At 37.0% G+C, this 26,586-nt stretch overlaps 1 protein-coding gene across 3 annotated transcripts in view; it reads left to right on the plus strand.

The window, feature by feature from the left end:
- Nucleotides 1-26,586, plus strand: part of GRM5 (glutamate metabotropic receptor 5) — a gene marked incomplete at both ends in the record, with an annotated part of 247,840 nt that overhangs the window by 177,269 nt on the left and 43,985 nt on the right. For all 3 annotated transcript variants that reach the window (XM_080354358.1, XM_080354356.1, XM_080354357.1), the window contains 2 exons: nt 11,503-11,738; nt 25,924-26,170. In XM_080354358.1, the coding sequence (XP_080210484.1) occupies nt 11,503-11,738; nt 25,924-26,170 (483 nt within the window). The remainder of the gene's footprint in view (nt 1-11,502; nt 11,739-25,923; nt 26,171-26,586) is intronic.

Raw genomic sequence — 26,586 nt, forward strand, 5'->3', positions numbered from 1 at the left:
ACAACATGGCAAATGTTGTTTTGAATTATATTTCATAGTGGTCTAATAGGTTTAATAATTTCACAAATATATACCAAAAAGCACGCAATAGCTGGTATATAGACATATGATAATTTCTATTACATGTTATTTTTTTCAGTCTACAAATATTATAAATATATAGCCATAGAAAATAAAGATATATTTATGTATACATATATAGATACATACATATATGTGTATATGTATGCTTGCGTGTATTTCATTTTCTGTCAAGTAAGTGAATGGTTTCACTTATGCCAGTTTTTTTACCCACTTCGGAAGTATTTTTCAGGTAGTAAGGCTATCTCAGTTATCTGGTCATCCATATGACTATGTTTGCATTTTTCATAAACACTGTTGTTGCATATCCATGAGGGTGATGCCTGGATATCTTATGGAGAATAATTTCATTACTGGCAACCCCAGTAAATCATTGATACAAGATAATTCTGATTCAGAATAAACTATTTTCCTCCCAGTGGATTTGAAATAATGAACAATTCTCTCAATCAGTGCAAACAAGTCAATTGTGAGTAGAAAAATAGCATTTGCTTGTATTTACAGGCACATTATCCTGCTGTAGAATAGAGGATCCTCCTGCATTCAGGGTCATCCCAGAAATTATTCCATTTCAGGTGAATGAGACATACAGAAAATAGCTTTGTGATAGTGTTCCAGACAGTATCATAGAATCATAAAATTATAGAATGTCCTGAGTTGGAAGACACATATAAGGAGTTGGACTTGATGATCACCAGTAGATTTTTGCTTATCACCCGTAGGTTTTTGCTTATAATTTCTGCCAAGACCTGCCTTCTGTCCATGACTTTTTTTTTTCTTTGGTATTTGCTTGTATAGGCTTAGAAGGTATACAGCATTGCATTGCAATGTACATTACATTTTAGTGTCTGAGAGGCTATACTGAAGGCAGGCATTCTGGAGAAGGTAAAAATCAGTATTTTCACAGTGAAAGTACATATTTGATTGAAATGTTTTAGAGGTGAACTGCTTTTTTCTTTCCTGTTTTTCTGCTGTTGCTGACATTATGTAACGGGTGTTTTTTAGGCTGTCATTATGAGAAGTTTGCAGTTTGAGGAGCTTAGAATGAATTATAAATATGAGTCAACAGCATTAATATTGTTGAAAAGAAAAACTCCTGCCATATTTGGAAAATAAGCTTTTAGGATGTGAAGTAATCTTTCTACCCTACAACAAAGCAGTGACGGAAGCAGTTCTGATGTTTCTCAAATAAATTTATGTTTTTCTACAGTACACGTGCAATCCTTCTGTTCTAGTCTCTCTTTTGGCAGCCCTTATGTAATGCGAAACCTGGAAAAAAATGATTCCTGCTCCAGTTTTCCCAAACATGTTATCATGAAAATAAACGATTATCAATTTTTCTTCTTCCAGCCCCCTTATTAAAAGCTCAGCAGTTTCTCCTGATAACTACAGGGAGAAGACTGCAGACAATGAGGGAACTGCCTGCCGACCTCCATGTGGGAAGGTGGACAAACATAAGAGGGTCTCCAGCTTGGGACAAAATATGCCTACTTCAGGACAGTCCGTCACTGCCCTCTCATCTTTAGACCAGAGTTGTCATTTTGGTGGTCACTGGCAGCTACACCATGGTCACATCCTTGACACTATTTGTCAGTGCTTTCAGAACATCCCAAGATAGCACGGAGTCTGCAGAGACCAGCTTAGCACTTTGAGGAAGAATGAGATTCAGAATGACAGCAAGTCTAGAGAACAGCTCTCAAAAGGAAAGTTGGAAACAACTGGGTTTATTTAGCCTAGAAGAACATAAAAATCTATGCAAATGATTGCTCTGAAATGAAGGTAGTTAACCAGTGAGGGACTTAAATTGTAGCACAGATTTACATTGCATCTTAGGAAAAACAACTTAAGACCTTATAAAGTTGCCTAGGCATCCAAAATGTCTTTCTTCCTCATAATATGTTGAATATTTACCTTTTCCTTACTAAAGAATTATTGGGGAATCAAGAGAGAATGCTGCATGAGTTGAATATCTTTGGAGTTTTAAGGGGTAATATTCAGTCAAATTTCCCTTCAATTCAGGGGACAGTCCACAAAATTTATATGTATAGATATAACTTCCTCCAATTAGCCTGATTAGCTGTGAGAGATTTCAAGTGTGAAGAGGGGGCATCACACGTTGGAAACTATATTTTGTCATATTAATAGACTATGTTTTGTTGTAGACTGGACTACAGTCAGGCTGAATTATTTTGCAGCTCTGAACTACAGATGCAGACAGCTACAAAACTCTCTGTTTTCATGCAAATTAGGTGTTGCTATAGACTACCAATCTCTCAAGTTGCCATCACAACCTTTCTCAGCTTGGGGAAGTTTGGATACTTCGCAAGTAATTAGTACCAGTAATCCCCTGTGCAAGGTATCTGCCAAATTCACTGCATAACCACTTCTTCTAGGTACCATCTTGTGAAAACAGTGTGTCATACTGCCTAAAAATAATTAGTTCATTTCTTTCCTTTGAATTACCCCCTAAATTCATTTAGCTTTACAATACGCATAAAAAAGAAGACAAAGATGAGGAATTGCAATCTAAAAAAAGCCAGGCAGCAAGACAAGAATCCCCATTCATACATACACATATGTTCATTATAAAATGAACTCATCTAAATGCAACAATTTACAGCTGCTCACCAAAAGCAGTTCCAGCCCCACATTATCAACCAAACAAATTTACCTTTGCAAAACTGGCAGCACTTTACAGAGCTTGAGGACTTTTAAATATTTTTAGATCTTTTAAGATACAGGAAAAAAAAAACAAAAACAAACAAACAAACAAAAAAACCCAAACTGAAATAGCAGAGAAATACAATGAAAGGAAAACTAAAGAGAACCAATGACAGTTAACAAACTCCTACACAGCTGGAGAAAAATTCTCAAATAAATACTCAAATGCTATCGGTCAGATTTTTGGCAGAAATGTGATTACAAGTAGGCAGAACTGCAGTTTCCATCATCATTATGTGGCCCACAAACAGATTTTTGCATAACAAAAGAAGACCACTCTAGAGCCTAATGAATGCACTCATTAACTGTAATAGTTTTAGCTACAGATTGAAGCAGGAGGGACTTCAGAGAAAAAGAAATCAGCTCAACTGATCCCAAGATACTACTGCATTTTCAATTTAGAAAATAAGTGGAACTGTTTGCAAAGGGGAGAATGGGGAGTCAATTTTTTTTTTTTTGGTAAACATGTATCTCTTAGCAGTTTGTCTAATCTAAGAAATAATGTTTTAGAACACAGGGATCCAAAGGCTTCATTCCCCATCTCACTGTTACTGACTCAAGAAATTTCCGTGATCACAATTTGTCCAGAGGCAATAACTGGAAAGTTAATTTTAGTATAATGAGTTACCTAATGGTCTGAACTAGTGGATATGTCTCCAGCTTTCTGTGCTGCATCCCACTGGTGTAAAAAGACCGAGCATCCACCATGTTGACTGTAGAGAAAATGTGTAACATGGTGAGGAGCTGTTGTAGGAACATCTCTTCTGTTTGGCAGTGCAGGTGTGCACCTACCTCGTTGTAGTGGGTTTAGCATTAGTTCTCTCCCTGCTCCCCTCTCCCACTCAGGCTTAGAAGCAGCTGAGAAAAGGACACTCTACCATCCTAGGTAAGTAAAATAAAAATAAAATGGTATCAAAAGGAATCTTAGCTTTAAAACCAAGAACTGTGGCATCTAAGTGGAATTTGGTTTTGTCAGAAACTTTATGTGCCTTTTTCCTCAAAAAAAAAAAAAAAAAAATATTTCTAGAGCCATTTCTAGTGATGCAGAGAAAAAAAAAAAAAGTACATAAATTCTTTCCAAATATCACACACTTCAAAAGTTGCAGACTTTCCCTACTTCTTTGGAAGACTTCTTAAGAATCTGAAAACATTCATTAAAGTCAAGGTCATAAAGAAAGATCTGAAACCTATAGTTGAGATTTAAGAAATGTCTTAAGCAGTATAAAAAGCTTGTAACATTTAAAACTAAAACCTGCATCCATTTTGTATGTAGGCATGTCAACTTGTGCAATCACTTTGCTGTTGTTCAGATATGATGTCTTGTCATTGACTGATTGGCATTAGAGTTTCGGTTCCTACGTCTGAGGTGATTTAGCCTACAAAAGCAACAGATTTTATGTGTAGGCACAGTAATACAGAGTTGCTGCTCTGGATATTCAAATCTGGGTGGCCTTAAATTGCCAAACCTATGTTTACTTCAGACTGTTGGCCAAAATGTCTGAATTAAGGAACATATCATTTCTTTTCTGTTTTAAAAATACAAAATATTGTCTTAACTATACAGAGAGATTTATTTATCTAAAACTCTTTCTTTCACACACAGGAAAAAAATTAGATATATATAAAAGCTAGTATTGTTTTCATTTAGGGTAATTTTGAGAAGTCTGAGAATTTAAAAAGTAAGAGAAACAAGCATTTCTAGTGCAGATAAGAAAAAGGTTTTTTCATTTAAAATATGTTGATTGTGTAAAATGTTAGCTAGCTCTAATTAGGAGACTTTTTTTTTCACCTATTTCTTTCCTCTTGTGCATGGAGAAGTGTTTTTCTACATGGTTCATTTTAATGATTCCCCTCTAGAACAGGAATACTGATTCTGCTGGGTATGTGACCCACTGCACGCCTCTACGTACTCCAGCTACCTCATTAGAATTAGCTGTGTGTACAGTCAAACACATCATTAATCCTAAATCAATTTCTGTTTGTCCATGTGTCCCATAACGACTGCAGAGGGAGGAAAATGCAATAACGAGAAAAGAAGCAAGGTAAAACATCATGAGAAGACAGGGAAATCATGAGGGAAGGGCATTATTTCAACTTTCTTCTCATTCTTTCTCTAGTCCGTTGGGTTTTATACAATCATCATCCCTAGACATATGTCAAACCGTGACATAAGCTAGTACAAATACAAGGCATGGTGGATGTCAAGAAGTCAAGTAGACTACCGGCCTCCTTTTGCCAAGGCAGGGTCATCTATATCAGCTGGATATTTGTCTAACTGGTTCTTTGACACCTCCAAGGGTCTCCAAACTATTCTAACTCCTTATACTCTTTACTGTAAGGAATATTTTCCTGGTGTTTAAAATGATTCTTTCTACTTCCAGTTTAAGTTGTGAGTGCTTACATCAACATGATAAACAAATTACGATCTTTTTTACTGCAGCTTTTTATCTAGCTGAAGGAAGTTCTTACATCTCTCCCCTAGTATTGTGTTTGGTTCTTCAGTTAACTCCATCAAGCCTGCTTTCTAGATCCTCTTCCAACTTTTTGGTTGACAGTTTACCTCTGTTGCTAACCACAGGTTTTCCCTTTTGTGAAGTCTCATACTAAAAACTTCAGAATTTGTCTTTAGTAGCTTTCTCCCCATAGTGAGCTTCAGGTTGACATGTTCTTTACTCTTCTCACAATAAAGTGGTTAGAGAATAGCTTTATGTTACTTCTGATGTCCCTTGCTTACTGCAATGTGTTTTGTGCCTTGACCTTTCCAATTTTACCTATGTCTAATGTTTTTCTTTCATGTTGATCTTTGATAATCTGAGCTTGCTTCTTCTTTTCATATATTTCCAACTTCGAGATGATTGCACGAATGTCTTACCATATTTTCTGTCTTTTCTCTGCATGGTACCTCTTAATTAAGTACTTTTAAGTTCTTCAGTTCCTTAGAAATTCCTTACAACAGATCTAACCATAACATTTTGTAGGCTTAGTGAAGTCTGCTATTTTTGCTCTTTACTCTTTTAAAAGTCACAAATGCTATTTTTTTGTGTGTTCGTTCCCACCTCATTTGCCTTTTATCTTAACCTTCTCAAGCTGTCTCCACCTACTGACCAAACACCTATAGAAGAGCCTCCTCTGTCTTGTCGCTAGGTACAGCCTGTATCCAAGTAATGCAACCTAAGCTTTCCAAGAACTTGATAGACAAACTACTGTGCTTTGGAGGATTATTTGGTAGCAACTCACGAAAAGATTTCTCCATATCATCTTCCAGATTTGACAGCATTAATCAACACTTATCACATGAAGGACCAAATACTTACCACCTGTAAGCATGATCAGTAGTCAATAGACCTAATTCCTTCCATATACATCTCTGAACACGTAAATGAGACCTTGATGCTTGAGGCAACACCTCCTTCCCCCTCCATTTCCCTGCTTTTCCTGAACCCATTTAATCTTTTTTTTGTCTACTTATTTATGTGTGCTTAATGATCTCTTCTGAGCAACTGTCGTCTCATACATATCTTACCGTGAAATTAAAGTTTTCCACATTCTCTTATCTAATTTAAGTTGACAATAGTTCTCTTCCTTTGTCCTGTTTACAATGATGTCCAACTCTAATCATTTGCTAGTCCTGTAGCAGGTGCCAATCAGCTCTGCAAATCTCTGTTATCCCTGACAAGTAGATTGACATCAGTAGCGTTCTCCATGCTGTTGATTGTCCTGCTACTTACCAAGTAGATGTGGAATACTCTCGGGGAAATGTCTGTCTTGTATTTTTGAAGATGTTTTGTGGAATTAAATGCTTAAGTCATTGTTGACAGGGATTGACTAACTTTACCTTTTTGTAAATGTTTTTCAGGAGGGCTAGCAATTTCTTGACTGCACTGTATGAGCCCAAAGCAGCCATCACCATCATGCATATTGAATGATCTTTATATTCATTAAGTGTCTTTTTGATGACCTCTTCATAATGCTTCAAGCATGAGCTTGCTCCTGTGCTGCTCCTCACCTGAATGTTCTCTTAACTCCATGATGATTCTTCCCAGAAGAAACAAAAAGACTTCATTCAAACAGGTGGAGATTTCTTTAAAAGAGATGCAATCCTGCATCTCATCTTTCTTGGAGAGCAACACTTTCTTGTCAAAGATTGCTTTTCCTTCCTCCCACAATCCCTGCATATAATAGGCAATGTGGACTGAAACTGGCACATCAGTGCCGCCCATCTGGAGAAGCTCTTATTGGTGCTTGCTATTTCATATGAAAGATAGGAAAGATGGGAAAGGACAAAACACAGAAAATCCAGGAATCCATATTCATGTTTCTCACATTTTAAGGTTGCAAATATAATCCTAAAAAGTTTGCACCTCTATCTATATGTTTACATACAGTATAACAGTACATACTGGTCCTACAGTGACAGTCCTATTTGTTCAGGTATGCTGAGTTACAGAATTCTGAAGACTCATTCCCTACTACTACCATTAGTATCCAGGGTTGTGGGAGAGGAAGAAGCAGAGTACTCACTGTGATCAGAGTTGTGCAACTCAATAATTTAAATAGGGTCTCTTTTGACTCCACTTTTCTGTTGAGATTTTTAAAAGTAATTGTATGTACAGTTGTGATCTACACAATTGAATTAGGTTAGTGTATTTATAGTCATTCATTAATTGCTGTCTTTATTAATTAGAAATGTTATAAATATTGTGGCTCTGTCGTGTCATCTTTTGAAGCCTTTCTGTTAAACTGTTTTGATTTACTGTGAGTAAACTAAACACACCTTTAACAAAGCAGCAGAACTCTTCCCCTCTGTTTGCTGAAGGATATTTCTTCAACTAAAATGTCCATCACCCTGGCATATCCTACAAAAAGTGGTATCTGGGGCAATGTACACATGCGCATAATATCTAATAAGAGATAGAGAACATTATGATAATGGCTCTCTTATTTCAAGTTCATCTCTTGTTAGTACTGCAACCATAAAACCCATGTATCCATTCTGCCCATTCTGCCCTTTTTCCTTCCTCCTGTCATTCCTTATTTTCTTTGATGTGCAAGAATTTTCTGAAATGTCATTTTTTTTTTTTTTAAATAAATGTCATTAACAATTATATATTTTGTTTGATACTGTATGAACATTATCCTATATCACATAGCCAGCCTTTAAGAAAAGTGCACTAGATATTAATCTGACAGCCAAGAATATTAACACAAAAGAACTGGATGTGGATTAAAAAACATCATGATCCTGAAAGACAATTCTCCAATGTGTTGAATTTGAGTGTAATATTGAAGGCAGCCAGAACTGCACATGTCATAGTCCTCTTACCCTGGCTTGCTTATGAATGAGATATATGATTTACTGCATATAACAGATAGATATCTCAGCAAGGGGCTTTTACTTTTGATGCTGCAGCTGTGCAACTACTACTTTCTTTCACAGCAAGGTTTCTCCATGTGCAACTCTGTCTTTATGTAAGTCTTTGTGGGATCACTCTAAGGACATTTTTCCATTTGTTAAAAAGCAACACCACCTATTTCTAGTAATCAAAATCACCCAATCACTTATCAGAATAACATTGGAAAGCACAGTGTCCACACAAGGGAGAAAAAATGAACTTTTGTAGTGATCTGTTAAGGATATCAATGTCCCATTTAATCTGTTTGGGCTCTTTCATAATTGTTGCTGAAATACTGTTCACTTGGATTTATTTTACTACCTGTGAGGAAGCTGTTCTTAACCACTTGTTCACTGAAATGTCCTGTACACTCTACTGCTAACATGAACAACCATCTCTTTCACCAGCACTCAGTCCTGTGTTGCATTCGTGGTAGCCTATGCACCTCACCACTTCTGTGGATGACAGTGGAGACCATTCTGAACTTCTGTTGGAGCTCCTTGTTACAGCCAATTTCTTGTACCAAAGCACCTTTTGTCAGTTGAACCAGTAGATTTTAGCAATGGGCAATACCATTTGCAAGCTTTCATAATGCAACAACCAATGGAGAACAAAGATACTGCCAGCTACTGCAGTAAAATTAAGACAAGAAAGAAAGTCTAAGGAGGGACAGGGAAGACTACGAAATTAAGCAGATATCTCCCTCTCTGTCCACTTCTCCCTCATCTTCCCACCCCTTACTCAGTTCAGAGGATGACAGAGGTCTAATATCCCAAATACATTATATCAGCTTGTCATTGACTACCCATAAGTATCGTTACTCTACTGTGGGTGCATAATTTAAATATCACACACTAGTGAAGCTTTTTTGTATCTTGCAAAACTTTTTTCTACTCCACTTTCACTGGCCTTTGAATATTAGTTTAACATTTGCTTTGCCACCTTGTCTATCCAAGGCTTTATTATCTCTATATTGTTGTCTCTATAATACATACTTTGAGTACATCTTTTACATAACACTCCTAAAAACCTTTTGCCCAAGAAGCTAAGCTGAAATACTTATCTGAATTAAAAGCAGCTCTTTCGAATTAAGAAGGCCTTCTGCGAAAAAGTTGAGAAGAAGGGTTATGTAATATGAAGTGGTTATTTCTATCTTTTAAAATGACTTAAAGTTTTAAAATCACATCTCTGTTGCAAGCCTTCTTAAAGGGGATAGTTATTTATAAACTAATACTATACAGCAGTCTGCTTGATTAGATCTACAAAACTGTTCCTCTGAAAAATTATAAAGAAATTAATTACAAGAAAACAGTTTCTTTCTAAGTTGTTTGTGAGAGAATCAATAAAGCTGGGATACTGACAGTACAACTGCAATTCTGTTAAATTCTATTCAGTTTAAAAAACAAAAACAACAACAACAAAAAAAAACCAACAAAACACACTACAGCAAATCTATCACAGCCTGCATTCATAAAACCTGTTATATTTTATGAGGATGGATAAAACTGCTTTAAAATTTGCCAATGATTAAGATGAATCTTGCAAATAAAAGATTCAATCACTCATAAATTTTAAAAAAAAAAACCAACCTTATGCAGCTTTAATCACAAAACAAGCCATAAATGCTTCTAGCTCTTTGGCCAGTACATAGTCCTGGTCGAAGGTGGGGAGTGTTTACCTGTACTGATCCTTCTGAATGCGGTTGGAAGCATTAACATCTGTGTTCATCCCTAACTGGATCTAAGCTTGAAGGTAAATTTTCCAAGTGCTGTATTCAAGCTGAACATTAATGCTTATCTTTCTCCTTCCATTAATGTATATATTTAATCTTTTGTGCTGAGTAAATCAATGCATTTGAAATCTGAAGCATGTTTAATGGTCCCTTCATTTTCACCCCAGACACTGAATATTATTTTTGCCACTGGCAAAACTTGAATTTATTGACATTGCAGCTGTGCTAAGACGTAGTCAAGAGTCCAGGCTTCAAGGAAAACAATGTCTTGTGCAGAAGGAATTACTGTCTGAGGTCTTTACTTCTACACTGTGTGAGGACAGCTGAGTCCCTCTGGAGAGAACAGGGAATCTGCTGCATTTAAAGCAGAGAGCAGATGATCAAAAAAGAGCAACAGAACCACACAGATAAAGGTCACCTATATCAGCTACACTATGACTGACTTAAAATTGTTAGGGCTAGCTTTAAACAACTCATGATGTTTTAAAAGAAGACAAATTAAGCTTATTTTTCCTCCTTCAGTTATTCGACCTTTAGGATTTAAAGGTTCTCTCTACAGTCATTAATATCAGTGCTTTTTTAGATGACAAAAAAAACCAATCTGAAATTCCTATACAGTTCTGTAACCTGGGGCTTTTTAAAAACTGAAATATAATGTTTATAATACAACAGTCTGCAATACTCAAATGAGATATATACATTTCTAGTGGAGTGGAGTGAAACTTTATAAATGCCAGTATTTCCAAGAAAATCCATTATGAAACTGGGGAGAGGGGAATTACCTGGAGAAGTTTGTGAAATTTTGTTTAATTTGGGTTTTCAGTCACTTTTGCGTACTTGTGGTCTGAGTGTTGCAAGCAGAAAGGTTAACAGAAGGCGGTTAAAATTCTGCATGTGGTGCAGTGCCACACAAGATCATAATACTCCAGCCATCAGCAACCAAGAAACAGAAGCTACACATGGATCTATATGATGCTTCACCCAGCTTCATTAGCCATGTCTGTAGAGAGAATTTATTGCTTCAGATGCAATGCATCTGAGCTCCAAGCTGGTATATCTACTTGAGCAGTGTCAGCCCATTCAAAATTTGCTTCTGTCTCTTTGCTCATTGCATAGTCTAGGCATGGTGTGCAACACAGCCTTGCCGTTCACACTGTAAGAGGTCCTGTCATCAATGTCACCTCTTTTCAGGTAAGAGTAGTATCACCCAGGTGTCAGTAAAACACTGAATCCAGGATTTTCTCCCTAAAGCACAGTGAGGCTTAATGTGATGCAGAGATGTGCTTATACACTGCAGATTTTAGGATCTGTGATTTTTAATGTTGTTTCAATTACCTGAAGTGGAGGATGAAGAATGTATCATCTAAGCAGAAGGTGCCAGTGACAAGCAAAAAAAAAAAGGAAAAGGAAAATACTGAGTTCTTCTGCTATAAGTATTACGGATGTTTTACTAAACTCCACTCAGAATCACAGGTGTGAGTATGTGCACTTAGGCTTCAAATTTTACTATTAAGGAAGTTATTTTCTTATTCTGTTGAATGGTTAATGTTGTCTCCATTTCATTTATCCTCACAGTGATGGCTGGGCAGACAGGTATGACGTGACAGACGGGTACCAGCGTGAAGCTGTCGGTGGAATAACAATCAAGCTCCAGTCTCCTGACGTGAAATGGTTTGATGATTACTACCTACAGCTTCGCCCAGAAACCAATCACCGAAATCCATGGTTTCAGGAATTTTGGCAGCACAGGTTCCAATGTCGGTTGGAAGGCTTTCCTCAAGAGAATCCGAAATATAACAAGACTTGCACAAGTAAGTGAATTTATTACTTCTGCTGTATAAACCAGTGTGACTGAATGTCTGGTGTAAACACCTCATGTTGGACTGATGCAGCCTGGTCTGGTGGAGTAATGAGTAGGATTGGAAGGGAAGAGGCTGGAATTGCAATCCTTGCTCTTTCCAAAATGACGACAACCACAATTTTTAAAGTATTCACATCTCTAAAGAAACAAACAGTGCCTCAGTACCTAATTCCTCTCTATATTTGAAAAACTTGATTCTACTCTACCTCCACAGGCAACTAAACACTTCCAAAAAAGTTGTAAGGCAAAAATTCAACACTTCTTTTCTGAAACAGTGAAAATGATATTGCTCTAGCTCACAGGAGCAATGAGAGAGTTAATATACTAAAAGTCATCTGAAGTCCATATGTTAATGGTGATTATTTGTGTACTTAAGATAGAAGACTGGCTGGTTTGAAAGATTTCATTAGGTTTTCTTTCAACCATGAGTCATTTCAGAAAATGCCATTTTGAGCTGATCTTTTTCATTAAATTGTACTGATTTTAGCAAAACTGCCACAACATTTTGTCAGTTTAGTAAAACAGTGGCAAAACCCTTTTTCCCAGAAAGATTTGGTACCATTTTCTCTCTCTTTTTTTTTTTAATTATTATTATTAATTTTTATTACTTCTGTTAATTACTCTTTATTACATGAGATGCCAAGAAGTACTAAGACTGTGGACATCTGGCTGGGGCATAAGGTGGTACTGTGCTGAGCATTAGCCCAACCACAGCTCTAAGGCCAAAGGGACCTTCCCTCCCTAAAATGTCAAAATCTTTTACACACACATGAGACTTAAAAATGGCTTTAAGGATCCAAGTCTTAGATTTACACAACACAAAACCCAACCTAAGTCCCAGTTAATATTTCTAAATCTTTCTTTTGATTTGGACAAGGTCATAGAGGAAGTTTGTGGCTGAGATAGAAATGGAACCTAGGAATCCCAAAATCTCAGTGTACATCTTTAATATTCAACTGACTTTTCTCCATTATTTTTCTTCTGCTATCCTTCCAACACAGGTTTTATTTGAGCTAATGACAGGTACTGCATATGGAAGAGTAAACTTCATTGATTTTCCCACAATAATGTAGTTCTCTTTCCTGAGATGTCAATACAGTGGGAACAGCAGGATACAGGCTAATAAAGACTTGGTTTCTACCAATGTGCTGTATTAGCAATGACATTTCAACTTGACTTTTCTGGGTTTCTTTTTTTACTTACTTTTTACCAACACTGGGAGAATCTAATTTCTGTTTTATATGAAACATTGGGAACTGTGAAATATAGGTGCCTATAGTCTTTTATAGTGCCCAAAATACAATTCACCAGTACAACAAAAAAATATCTCGGGGGGTGCAGGGAGATGCTATGATAGATGTGATGTCACCCAGTCATGGATATGAGACAACTTAATCATAAAGATTTACTAGCTTGGTTTGAATAGCACATATCACTGGAAGGTTTCCAACAAAGAGATCCTGAATGAGCTACAGCTCAAATAAGTTCCTAAAACTCAGGAATGTCAAATACACAAAGGAATGTGCAAGGATCACAATCTGCTGATTTTCAAACCACGAACAGAGAGAAGGATTACTTTCCCAAACAGGTTGTTCTAATTACTTTTCCTTCATCATTATTGTTACATTCAGTGTTGGGCCATGATGGCCATAGTAAAAGAACAAAAACCATTTTATGATGACTTTAATTCTTTCTCATTGCCATAGAGTGGAAAACGTTGCTTCAGTTGTGGAGTTGCTCAGATTAACAACAATACACACAACAATTAATTAAAACTGCCCAGTTAATCAAGTTTTTGACACAGTAAGTTGTTAGTCATCATTTTACTCAGTTTTACAGTCTTGATTTTGATTTAGACCATCTGTCAAAATTAATGTAAAGGAAACTGAAAGGTTGGCCAAAAAGACTACAAGCAGATTTATTTAATGGCATTTTTGTGTGTCATTAGTGATAAGACACACTGTTTTTCTCATAATAGCCCCAAAACTAGGCAAGAGTGTATGATAAAGTGAAGAAATATTAAACTTGGGCAACTTTGTGGATTTACCATCAAGAAAGACATAAATTTATTCTCTGAGAATTAAAAGACTGAGAGATTTTGATGCTGGGAGCTTAACTTTAAAATTAAAACTAATTTTTGAGACTGTCATGGTAGTTTTTGCCTCTACCTCATTTCCTATCTTCCATATGACTTTGAAAATTGTGTCTTTCTATTGATTCCTACATTTATATTTGGTTTCTTAACTTCAAGAACTCAAAATTTTGAGTCTTAGATTCCCTCAGTTGTAAAGATAATACTTGCCCTTCATGGTCAGAACCATTTCATAGACTGCCTTGACAATTTCTGCACAATGATGAATATAATCTGCTGCTTCAGATTTATCCTGATAAGGAAACAGGACAGTGCCCTTTAGTTTATCTAACTGAATGCATTGTCTTCCCCAGCAGCTGCATAAAAAGGGAAAAAAAAAAAAAAAGCACTAAGGGTGTTTCTCAGTGTTCCAATTAAAGAGATTGAGTTTATTGAGAAATGCTGGAGTGAAATAAAAATCTATTTTTGCTCCAAAAGGCAAGCCATTCTTTACTTCTTGGGATAATGATAAAAAGATAAACATAAAGCTGATTAGTGTTGATAGATGTGGTCATTATTAAATGAAGATATCTATACAGAGAGCAATAACCAGTGGAAAAAATTGATTATTCTCCACAACCTGGCTGTACTATCATGAAAAAATAAACGATGGTTAACAGTATGAACAGCTTATTTAAACAGCAAGAAAATAAGCACAAGGAGATAGGGCTGAAATCTGAATATATAATCGACTTCACCGGTGACACAAGTATGAATTTAGTTGTTTAAACCGTTGTGTTTACTTTGCTGATCCCTGCCTAGTAAAATGGTAGTCTACATTTACTTCTGTGACAGAAAATACATTAAGTCATAAGGAAATGAAGACAGCTCCAGTGACTCGCAGGTTTTTTATTTTCATTTTTTAATATCAGTTATCCATAGGCCGTGCCAAGCACGTATTATCATGAAATCAAGACACGATTTAATAAGATATGCACAATAAAACTGTGAAATCAGCCAAATAAAGAGAATGTGAAAAACAATCAAAAATATTTTTTCTTCATTCATTTCTAAGCACTAAAAGGTCTCCATCCCTTCCCATAGACTTAGTTCGCACTCAGATGAACACTTTAGCATCAAGCCCACTTTTTGTTTGCAGATTTGAACATACTTACTTAATCTAAATGGGTGTCACTGGTGTTGCTAAATTCATTGATTTTTCTGCCCAGCTGGAACAATACAGAAAGTGAGAAGTTTGCAGACTTATCTGACTTGATTTTCAATGTAATCAGTTCCATGCCACGGGAGACCTGCTACAAACCACCTCTGAACACCAAGAGTCAGAACAAAGAATTTTAAACACATCTTTAAAAAGACATGTAATGATTTGGTTTCCCCTCTGGCACCAGTGAGATTTTTTTTTATTATCTAAGGACACAATTCAGCAAAGTTTGTAACTAGGTGTGCAAGTTGATCCAAATTAGTAACTCCACTCAATGACAATCTTCAGGTCACAAAAGGTTAATCCAGTCCTTTGGTATTGATTGCCTTAGGACCTTTGAAGACCAAGTGTGTACGTACTTGCTGTTCTACAGACAAGTGTCACCACCAGAACTCAAATTCCTGGTCCTTTTTCCTCTTAGTGAGGTTGTTTTACAAATGTGTTTTTAAGACAGAGCAGAAGCAAAACCCAATGCAAGTGAAATATGTTGTGAAACTCTGGCCTAACCAATATTAGTGGAAAAGTCAAGTCTTCAAGGTCATTAGGGCACAACCAGAATAGTTACAATTCCTGATCTGTTAAATGAATTCTTTTGCACCTGCTGCTAAATTATATTACTTTTGCCGTGTTGTGTAAAAGCCAGAGACATGGATGAAACGGTATTTTTGAGGTGCTACTTAAACACAGAGCAAAACCAGCATATACATTGCAAGTATCTGTGATCTAAGTGTAAGACAAGGAAGAGCAAATAAATAGAGAATCATAGAATCATAGAATGGTTTGGGTTGGAGGGGACCTTAATGATCATTTGGTTCTAATCCCCCTGCCATGGGCAGAGACAACTTCCACTAGACCAGGTTGCTCAAATTCATGTCCATCCTGGCCTTGAACACTTCAAGGGATGAGGCATCCACAGCCTCTCTGGGCAGCCTATTCCAGTGCCTCACCACCCTCATGGGGAAGACTTTCTTATATGTAATATAAATCTACCCTCTTCCAGTTTAAAGATATCACCACTCATCCTGTCACTACATGCCTTTGTAAAAAGTCCTTCTCCAGCTTTCTTGTAGGTCCCCTTTTGGTACTGGAAGGCTGCTCTAAGGACTCCCCAGAGCCTTCTCTTCTCCAGGTTGAACAACATCAGCTCTCTCAGCTTTTCCTCATAGGAGAGGTGCTCCAGCCCCCTGATAATCATTGTGGTTCTCCTCTGGACTTGTTCCAAAGGGTCCATGTCTTTCTTCTGTTGGGGACTCTAGAACTGGATGCAGAGCTGCAGGTGGGATCTCACTGAGGCTGATGCTGATGAAGCAGTTCAACATCTTAGTTTGACTAGCAGAGGTTAGAGACTTCAGAGAAAAGTGGTAGTTTCTTGAAAAGGAAAAACAGAAAAAAGAATCTGAAGGAAGGTGAAGGGGGAATTGTGCAGTTATTTACAGCAGGGTCCAGACATTAAATACCATGTTTCAAAGCACGAAGGTAGAAAACAGAAAAGGAAATGATGGAGGCTGGGTAATCACAGACAATGTTCAACCATAGACAGAACATAGAGGGCATTGAAAGTGAGGAAATAAACTTATGTCTGACATATTTGGGAGAAACAAGCCAGTAGCAGGGTTTATAGGAAAAAATAACATACTTAAGGTTATGAACAGGGTAAATGAGATTTGCAGCAGCATTCTGGATGGGTCTTAGCAGGATGCAGAAATCCGAATCTTCCATTCATAATTTAACCATGTGGCTTGTCTGAGATAAAACCACTTTTCCAAAGGTACAAAAGTGAACTTAGAAGAAGGATGACTAATATATCTCCAAGCAATTAAGAACAGGATTAAGAGTGAAAGAGTTTATTTACAGCAAGGGAGGTAAAGGAGATTAGGGATAAAATTGAGAAAAGTTTTATGGCTAATGGTACAGAAGGGCACATAAAATGTAAATGTAAAACCTTAACACCTTCCACTGTATGGGGCTTTGAGCAACCTGGTCGAGTAGAACATGATCCTGCCCATGGCAGGAGGTTGTAACTAGATGATCTCCAAGGTCCCTTCCAACCCAAACCGTTCTATGATTTTATGGTTTCAAGTATCAAACTGGGTGACAGACAAGTTGTATTCAGGAGAATTAAAATGCCTTTTAATTTACTGTTTAAAAAATAGAAAATAATTTTAACTTGATTTGTTTTGTTTTCATTTGCAATCTAAAACCAAAAGTGTAGGAATGCTAAGTTTCTACACTTGATCAACATAATATCAATACTCTTGAAATATTATGTCTTATAATTGGACACTGGCAAAGTGAGTGATGATCCAGCTTTAATTTTTATGGGCCACATTTCAGATCTGGAGCTTAAAACCAGTTTATCACTACTCTTACAGTGATGCTGGGTCAGGTCCAGAAATTTCCCAAGGCAGATCAGCTGTAAGACAAAGATCTAGATCTGAATTTTTCAGGAGCCTCATATAATCTGGGCCAGGAGCCTGCACAGACGCATCACTATTTTTTTGACACAGAGGAAGAAGCCGTGTGACACTAAGAACTGCTATATCCTCTGTTACATCTACTTGAAAGACTTTTTGATATATATTGATCCTGATTTTAATACACCTGTAACTCAACCCTTGAATAACTTCATTCTCACTGCTGTTATGGAATTCAAATTCCTTCAAAATTTGACTACAAAGCTATGTCTCTTCTTCTTTCACTTTATGCTCCCTGCCTTCCTCCTTCTATATATTAGATGAATTTGAGTATATACTGTGCTACTGTGGTTTTGTTCTTTATATTATAATTCCTTGTTCTTTTTATCATAATTCCTCTTCTCACTGCATTTCTTAACCTTGAAAACTATGTGGAAGATTAATACCATTTTACAGGTATACCATGTCTCTTCAGGCTTAATAATAAAAGCGAATTATAATTAAATGGATTCAGATTATATACGGTTCTTATTAGATTAATGAATTGGAGTAGCTCCTGTCATTCTTTTTTCTCAGCAGTTCAGCTTCCTACATAGACTCAGATACTTCATATATGTATGCTTGCCAGTACAGAAAGATATATGCCAGTATTTAATGTGCTTTTGCATCTGTAGTGGTTTTGTTTCATTGCAATTTATGACCAAAGAAATTGAATTCTGTCAAAGGTGAAAGGATAATAATGTTGTTAAGAGAATGGTGTGAAGAAATCATCTATTGACTTACCTTCTACTAGGACTTACAGTCACTGAAACTCTTTTCACTGATTTTACTGAACTTGACAACAGAAGCCAGACCACCACCAGTACATAGGTTCCCAAGGATGCAAGTCAACATCTAGTCAGATTTATAAAAGCTCTAAATATGCCTTGCTTATGTAGGCTTAAATAGACATAAAACACCAAAGTCAACTACATACTTGAAAAAAAAATTTGAATGTCTTCTCTGCATTTTCGGACACTGAATTTGATCCCTTGGTCATTCTCAAATTTAACATTTTATTGATAATCATCACATGAAGTGTAATGGTGCTATTATTGGCTTTCAGGTGCAAAGAGTAAAAGTTAGAATTGGTCAAAAACATTTGGCAAGTGGATTGTACTGGAAGATATTTCCTTCTCAAATTCGAAGATTTCCATAGCAGCATGTTGATTCAATGACACACACTTTGAAAGAAAAGCATTGAAATGAGTAATTTTTTTGTTTTCTCATTTCAATAACAGTGAAGTGTTTTGTTTCAAGCTTATAATTTGCTTTAACATTGTTTCAGTGTTATGCTATGTTTTTGCCACAGCATCAAAATGACATTTTCAAGTGTTGCCCAATCTCTTTTTTTTTCCTTCTGAATTTCCTTTTCAGAAAAGCTAAAATCCAATATTGAGTTTATGTATTCATTTTGAATGGAAAAGGACATTTGAAATACACAAAATTTCCCATAGAGCAGAAAACATTTTTGTCAGTCCAAGAGCCTGTAAGAAACTAAAATTAGGGAAAATAATAATAAATAAACAATTACATTTAATTTTTAACCAAAAAAAATAGATGCCGAACCTTACAAATAGCAGAGAACTGAATGTTACCTTTTTCACATTGCTTTAACAGAAAGCTTTGATGGCAGATTTTGTAATAGCTTCCAAAATAAGTAATTTCTGTGTCTTTAAACAATGTTAACTTTATTAGGTATGAACACTATGCTTTAACTTGATTCACATATACCACCTTTCCTCCATTTGATAAGATTCCACTCATTTCTTCACTGAAGAGACATGCATGTTTCTGGGAGGACTGACTTGGTGATGTGCCATCCAGAACATGCAGGTCCAAGGTAGGTTACAGATGTGTTCCCAAGGAGCACAATTTTGACAGCATGGACCTAGGACAGACCTAAGAAGTCCAACACCATATTCTGAAGCAGACAGGCATTACCATGTCTTTGTGGCAAAGATTAGCCAATTAGCCTGTTGTCCTGATTTTTTATTAACGAAGAGAAAGACAAAAAAAAAAAAAAAAAAAAAGAGAAAAAAAAAAAAAAGAAAAAATCCCACATTTGTTGGTGTGCTTGAACTTCAAGTACTGTGAACATGGGATGTATTTGCTAGCAAAACCAGAACTCACTTCTGTTAGCCCCTTGTCTCTCAAAACAAAAACAAAGCAAAAAAAACCAAACCAAACCAAACAAACAAAAAAACAAAACAAAACAAAAAAGAAATAAACAAACAAAAAAACCTATGAAGAATTAATTAAGTCTTCAATGAGAAATACATGGAAACTGTATAGAAACTAAATTGTGAGTTAGTCATGAGGAAACATGAGATAGTTGGAGACTGTAAGTTGTATTTCTGGTTTCCTCTGTGATGTCCCCTAGGACGTGGTCATAAAAAACCTTTTGATCACTGAGAAAATTTAAAATTAAAACAAAATTAAACACTACCAATTTCCCTTTACTTCAATGCTAAAACCATTGCATAGTAAACTGATGTGCACTTTTAAAAAAATGTTTTCCCATATTCTGTCTCATATTTTTTCTCTTGTTTCTCCTTAAGAATGTAATACGAGGGGTGCCATCTGGAATGTAAAGTATTTTCACTCCTTTTATCCTTTCTCCATTTTTTAAAATTAAAAGTATTCTCAGCTTTGGAAAAGTTAGAAAGCAGAGAAAGCATATTGAACCATGGTAATTTTGCACTCCTTACCATCCCTGTTTGATGTGGCTTTGTGACATTACCAGCTGGTAAAGTGAAAAAATTGTATTTCATATTCCTTGAGGATAAAAAGCAGGGAAGGGAAAGGATTAAAAAAAAAAAAAAAAAAAAAAAGAAGAAAAGATGAATGAAAAGGAATGTCAGATTTTCTGTTTATTTGCATGTTAAGTACTGGAAACAACAGTAATATTTCAGAATTTCCTTCAAGTTAGAGGTTTTTTTTTTTTTTCCATGTTTAGGGTACAAGAGGGCCAGTTTGAGGAGGGCTATTTAGTCAGCTCCTGCCAGCCCTGCTACCAGCTGGTGGAGCCATCACTGGGTGGCCTGAGCTCGGGGGTATGGGGGAAATGCTGGATTGATGATGAAGCATGAGGAAAACTCCGCATTGTCCCTGCCGAGAACCAGCTCACCTGGCACTGGGACTGTGAGGGCCCTGAAGTCCTTTCTTGGCTCAGTGCTCATAAGTACACTAATTGTTTTTTAAATAGATCCACGGAATGAAGTGTTGCCAGCTGGAATCACTTTCTTGGTGAAAGAACATGTTTCTCTTCCATCATCTACATATTTGTGTTTTGGAGAAGTGACAACACAAAAGACCAAATTTGGAACAAGAGTTTAGGGCTGTGCAGTCTCTGCATGGTTAATCTTTCTTGGCTGCTTTCAGAGCCACCCCTGCCCAGCTCCCCATAGAAAGAAGAAAAGGTTTCTCCCCATGGAGAAGAGAAGGCTCCAGGGAGACCTTATTGCAGCCTTTCAATATTAAAAAGGTCCTAAAGAAAGATGGGGACAAACTTTTTAGCAGAGCCTGTTATGATAGGACAAGGGGTAATGATTTAAACCTAAAGGAGGAGAGATTCAGGTTAGACGGAGGAAGAAATTTTTTACACTGAGGGTGGTGAAACCCTGTCCCAGGTTGCCCAGAGAGGTGGTGGATGCCCCATCCCTGGAGACATCCCAGGCCAGGCTGGACAGGGCTCTGAGCAACCTGATCTGGGTGAAGATGTCCCTGCTCATGGCAGGGGTGGCACTGGATGAGCTTTGAAGGTCCCTTCCAAGGCAAACTGTTCTATGATTCTATGAAACTGCCAGGTTCACACCAACAGGCTGTCTCAGTGCATATTCCATAGCTGTGATGTGGACATCCCTGAAATTGCCTTCACATGCCTCCAAGCCTTGTTTCATGAGGTGCAGCTGAGCTGGACTGCGATCGCCCTGCATAGCCCATGTTTATCTACTGCTGCAATATTGCTGGAGTGTCCCAAACTAGGTCACTCCCAGCACTGTGGGCAGAAAGGGTGCATGTTATGATGCTCTCAGTTTATAAAATGCTTAGACTGTTTCTTGCCTTTGGTATAGTTACAGTCTTATAATAAACCTGGGAACATAAAGATAAATCCACACAAACAGTATATATATTTAAGTAGGAAAAAGCATGGATGTTAACCACCTACTCCAGTGGCAGCAAATTCCTAACCTGATATTTAGTGCATTTAACCATATTGCAAAGGCTCACCTAAATCCTGTATATATAGATTCCTAAATGATCTGTAGAATAAATATTTGCATACTTATCTTTCCCATGAAATACAGGGTAATTTTGCTTTCATTTCAGAGATAGCATGATAGCATCTAAATACTCCAGTAAATAACCAGTCCCTTGTATTAGGCAGAGGACAAACAGGAAGATAATGTGAAGTAGTCCCCTTCCTGAGTGATATTTAGTCTAAAGAAAGATGGCAGATAAGAAGTAGTGGAAAGGAACTATTATTAGATGGGAAACTGAAAGATAGATGCGTTATCTGATTTGCCAAAAGGACAGGATTTGTCTCTACAGTATTTTGTAGACAGAAATGGCTATATGACTTCACAACTGGAATTGTCTTGTGATCTCAGAGCTTGGAAAATAATAGGTTAAGCCCTTATTTATTTACTAAAATTACTTAAGCAAGAAAGATAAGGGAATAAACAGGACAGAACTGAGATATCTGTGCACATCGACTAACCACTGAGATTCCCTGCATTCTCAAAGAATTCAGCAATGTTTGATCACTTATGATTGCAAGTACTGTCTCACTTTCCTCCTTAGGTATGATTAGATTCACCCTGCATTCTCCCATTGCCTTGTCCTTCTTAATTGCAGGAGGCAGAATTTTTTATATCTGCAGCAATTATCATGATGCAGTGTTAATATTTATTGGTTCTGAGGTACTGCAGTACAGAATACTTTCTATAATAATTTGGAAATAACCACCAAATTCAGCACAGATTAATAAACAGGTTTATATTTTTCCAAACAATGTTTGTGGGAATATGAGCTATGTCCTGAAAAAATTGCTCAGTCCTGCCACAGAAAAGGTACTTAACTCTGTCAAAATTGCAACAAGAATCGACTGGAGACATATGAAATGCAGATTTATACCTGGCCCAGGCACATTGTCACCTCTCTATTTCCAAATCCTGATGACTGCAGCATCCTGGGAGTGATGCTAAATCTGACTGCAAACTCTGTGAGACACAAAAGATTCATAGCTCAGTGGAAGTTTACTCTAAACTGGCTGCAGCCTGGTCCTGAGGCATGAACAACCATTTGCAGTTATGATGCATTAGGTGCCTTCCCAGGGCACTGTTTTAGTGTCTCTTATTAATAAAACAAATTTGATATGTTGCCCTAAAACTGTGACACCAAGTCCAAACCAAAGCACAGTGAGCAGGAATGATTTGGAGATTGGCTTTGAAAGCCCACACCTAAATCGAACTAAAACTTTCATGTGAATATGTCCTGCTTATCCAACATGCCAACATTAAATGGCATCATGCTGGCTTTTCCCAGCCCACAGGAAAGCAAGACATTTTTATTTCCTTCTTTGCAAATTTTTCTCACATGGGGCTGTGCAAGACGGAGAAAAACAGATGTTTTATAGATACAGGCTTTTAAAAAATCTAATAGAAAAAAGCTGTACTATGATATCATAAACAAGCATATGGGTTACAGTCTGTAGATATTTATTCTTTGCTCAGTAATTCTGTAGTAGCATCTCAACCTTTATTAGTTTTTTTTTCATTATTCTTGATTGAGATTTTAACCAGTAAAGTCAATTCCATTGAACATTACTGGTGGTATCATAATTAAATTCACCCTTGCCCCCTCTGCATCTCTTGATGACCCTGTGTCAGGAAAAGTTCTTGTCTAAAAACAGCGCTTTGTGGATGAATTTATGAATATGTATCTGAGTTCCAACAAGAGTGAACGATGTGTTTAAGGCTACCTAAATCATACTTGTTGCAGGGATAGATTTAAAATATTTTTATGTTTTTCTCTTTCTTTTTTTTTTTTTTTTTTTTTATGAAAGACTGCCTTTTAGTTTGTGCATACACCCTTCCCTTAAAAATCACGTCTTAAGACCACTGAGTTAAATAGGGTTACTTAGATGCTTCAAGTCTGATGTGCCTAAATACTCTGCGAAATGGGTTAAAAATCACTTTCAGACAACTATTTTCTTAATACTGGCATTTTTCAAGACTATATTACTGTATATTAAAGAGCAAAAGATTCGTCTAATTTTTTGAGATGTTCCCCTTAACTACAGAGTTCTGAGGTACTACATGCTGACAGTCAGACTTGGCAGGTTGGATTTTCCCCTACACAGCAAATTCAGACCGTTAACATCTCAGGGAATTGTTTTCTCCACTAGCGGGAAGTATATTGAAATTCTCACAACAGCTAATTCCCTCACAACTCCGCTGACAATTGCCAGCAGCTTCTATGAAGAGCTAAGCAGCCTCATTACAAATTATCAGGTGTACTGAATGAGATTCAATGTTTAAAGAAAGTATAATTCTATAAAACTGAAGCAGAAAGCCCAGTGGAGAGTGTTCCTGTAAGAATTAAGTTATTATATTTTAAGCAGTCATACAAAATAAAGCAGCTGAAATATAGTTTCATAATAAATACTATTGCTGATGTGAATCTGATTCATTCTAATGGCTACTATAATTAACTGTATGGTTTGTGAGCTGTTAATTTTGAGGATGAATAATTAGTTAAACCAAGTTTTGTGTATTGCAATGTAATATGCTTGTTCAATTTTCCACTTAATTTCAATTAATCTGGGTTTTGCGTGTACTCTACTGTTGCAGTTTTTGTGCCTATTATTTTTAATTAGGAAAAAGCAATACCTTAGTAGAACAGAACAAATGAGCAACACTATGTGTTGTTTCCAAATTTTTATTCTATTTCAGATATTTCAAGCTCATATCACTTAACTATCCAAACTGTTAATCACTGCTCCTGAGGCTGAGTGGAACTGGGAGCGCCAGTTCCAGCACAGAAGGGAAAAAGGGATCTCTCAGTACTCTCATTCACTTACTGACCTTACACCATGGTTTTCGATTCAAACTGTATATTTTTGGTACACTTCCTGATGTTTTCAGTACTCTAAAATGTTTCAGTGATTAAGACTGTGTGGTGATATTGTTCACAGCCTGAAAGGTGAGCTGTTGGCTCACATACGGGAGACTCCCATGGAGTGGACAGAGAGGGTTATTTCCATTCTCTTTGCTCCTAGCTGCCCACACATGGGACTCCCCAGCTCCTAAGGACTGCTGCTTTACTGACAAAAGGGGACCAAATATTCTAGTAGAGCTCTTTGTTTGTTCTCCCTCCAGAGCCAAATCCTTCCAAGGTGTCTGACTAATTCCCAGCAGCACTGATGTAGTTTCTTTATCTCTGATTCCTCTCCTTTCCCAGTGCTAAAGATCGGGTGGCTGGAGTGCAGCTGGCAGCTTTGCTGATGACATATGAGGCAGAAAACCTCCAGTCTACTCTTCCTTAGCTGGACTGGTGCTGCCAGCAGAGCAAATCTATGCCATTAATAAAACTGTGCTATTAAAAAAAAAGACTTTCGGGGTGCTGCTGACTGAATTTTTATTGTGCATTTTACAGAAACTTAAATAGGAAATAGAAATCCAGACAGAATGTTTTAAAACCTGAACAGAGTAAGGTTAACCAGTTTTTGCTGAAGAGAGTCATTGCTTAACACACATCATCAAACCGTTCACAGACACTTTAATGCATTTATCTGCATTGCATCATTATCCTTGCTTGGTAAACAGAGAGGAGCAAGAGATATAAAGGTAGAAGAGTTATTAGCACGGGAAGCTTTTGGTACAGCAGAGAAGTTGTGCCTAGGTCAGTCTGTTCGCACTGGTTTGGTTCCCATGTCTCTGAAACAAAAGCATTGTCTACAAGGTCACTACAGAATAGACCCCATGTTATCATTTACACCCCAACAAAACATTTCTGAGGATGTGGAGAGATTTCTGCAGGTGGGGAGAAGTTTCTGGATTCTTCAAAATGTTAAATTATAATGCTCATGACACATAGAAAAGTAGTTGAAAAACAAAGTCTGTGAGGTGTGGAGCTGCACAGAGAAAGGCATCAACTGGATTGTAAAATATTTAAAGAGAACCTCTTCTTTAATCTCTTTCTTCTTTTTTTTTTTCTAACATGGTCAGTGTGCGTACCTGTAAGAGCATCTGTTATGAACTATTTAAGATACTTAAAAATACTTTTCCCACCACTAACAACCAACCCAACAACAGGTGTCATAAGAGCTGATGGTATTCCAGCCACATGCACTAACCACCTGCTCTGACATGTTCCCCGGCAGGCCAGATGACCCTGAGGACGCAACACGTTCAGGACTCCAAGATGGGCTTTGTGATCAATGCAATATACTCCATGGCGTACGGCCTCCACAATATGCAGCTCTCGCTCTGCCCAGGCTATGTGGGCCTCTGTGATGCCATGAAGCCCATAGATGGTCGGAAGCTCCTGGAATCCCTCATGAAGACTAACTTTACCGGGGTCTCTGGGGACATGATCTTGTTTGATGAGAATGGCGACTCACCAGGAAGGTAATGTTAACATGTGTCAAACTATTTGGTACCAGACACCTTAACTGACCGCAGTAGATACATGTGGACTTCACATCAGAAGTAAGATCTCATACTTTTATTTTCACATTTCCTGACTTTCTGTGCTTATTTTTTCAAAATAACTTTTTTTGGTTTGTTTTTTTTTTTGTTTTTAATGTGCATTTTTGTGATAAGAAAGGACATGAACTTTCAGGCACACAATCTTCCTGTATTAATTTGCTTCTTCTGTGCTATTAAAAGGTACTTCTCACTACAAACCACCAGACCTCCAACTTTATGTTCATATACCATGATGACCGCCACAACATTGCTATATCTTTCTTTGGTAGTTTAGGTGTATGTGTTCGATTGAACAATAGGCAACCATAGTAGACATATTTCTTTTGTTAATAAAA

Source organism: Nesoenas mayeri, assembly GCF_963082525.1.
Source record: "Nesoenas mayeri genome assembly, chromosome: 1".
Taxonomy (NCBI): domain Eukaryota; kingdom Metazoa; phylum Chordata; class Aves; order Columbiformes; family Columbidae; genus Nesoenas; species Nesoenas mayeri.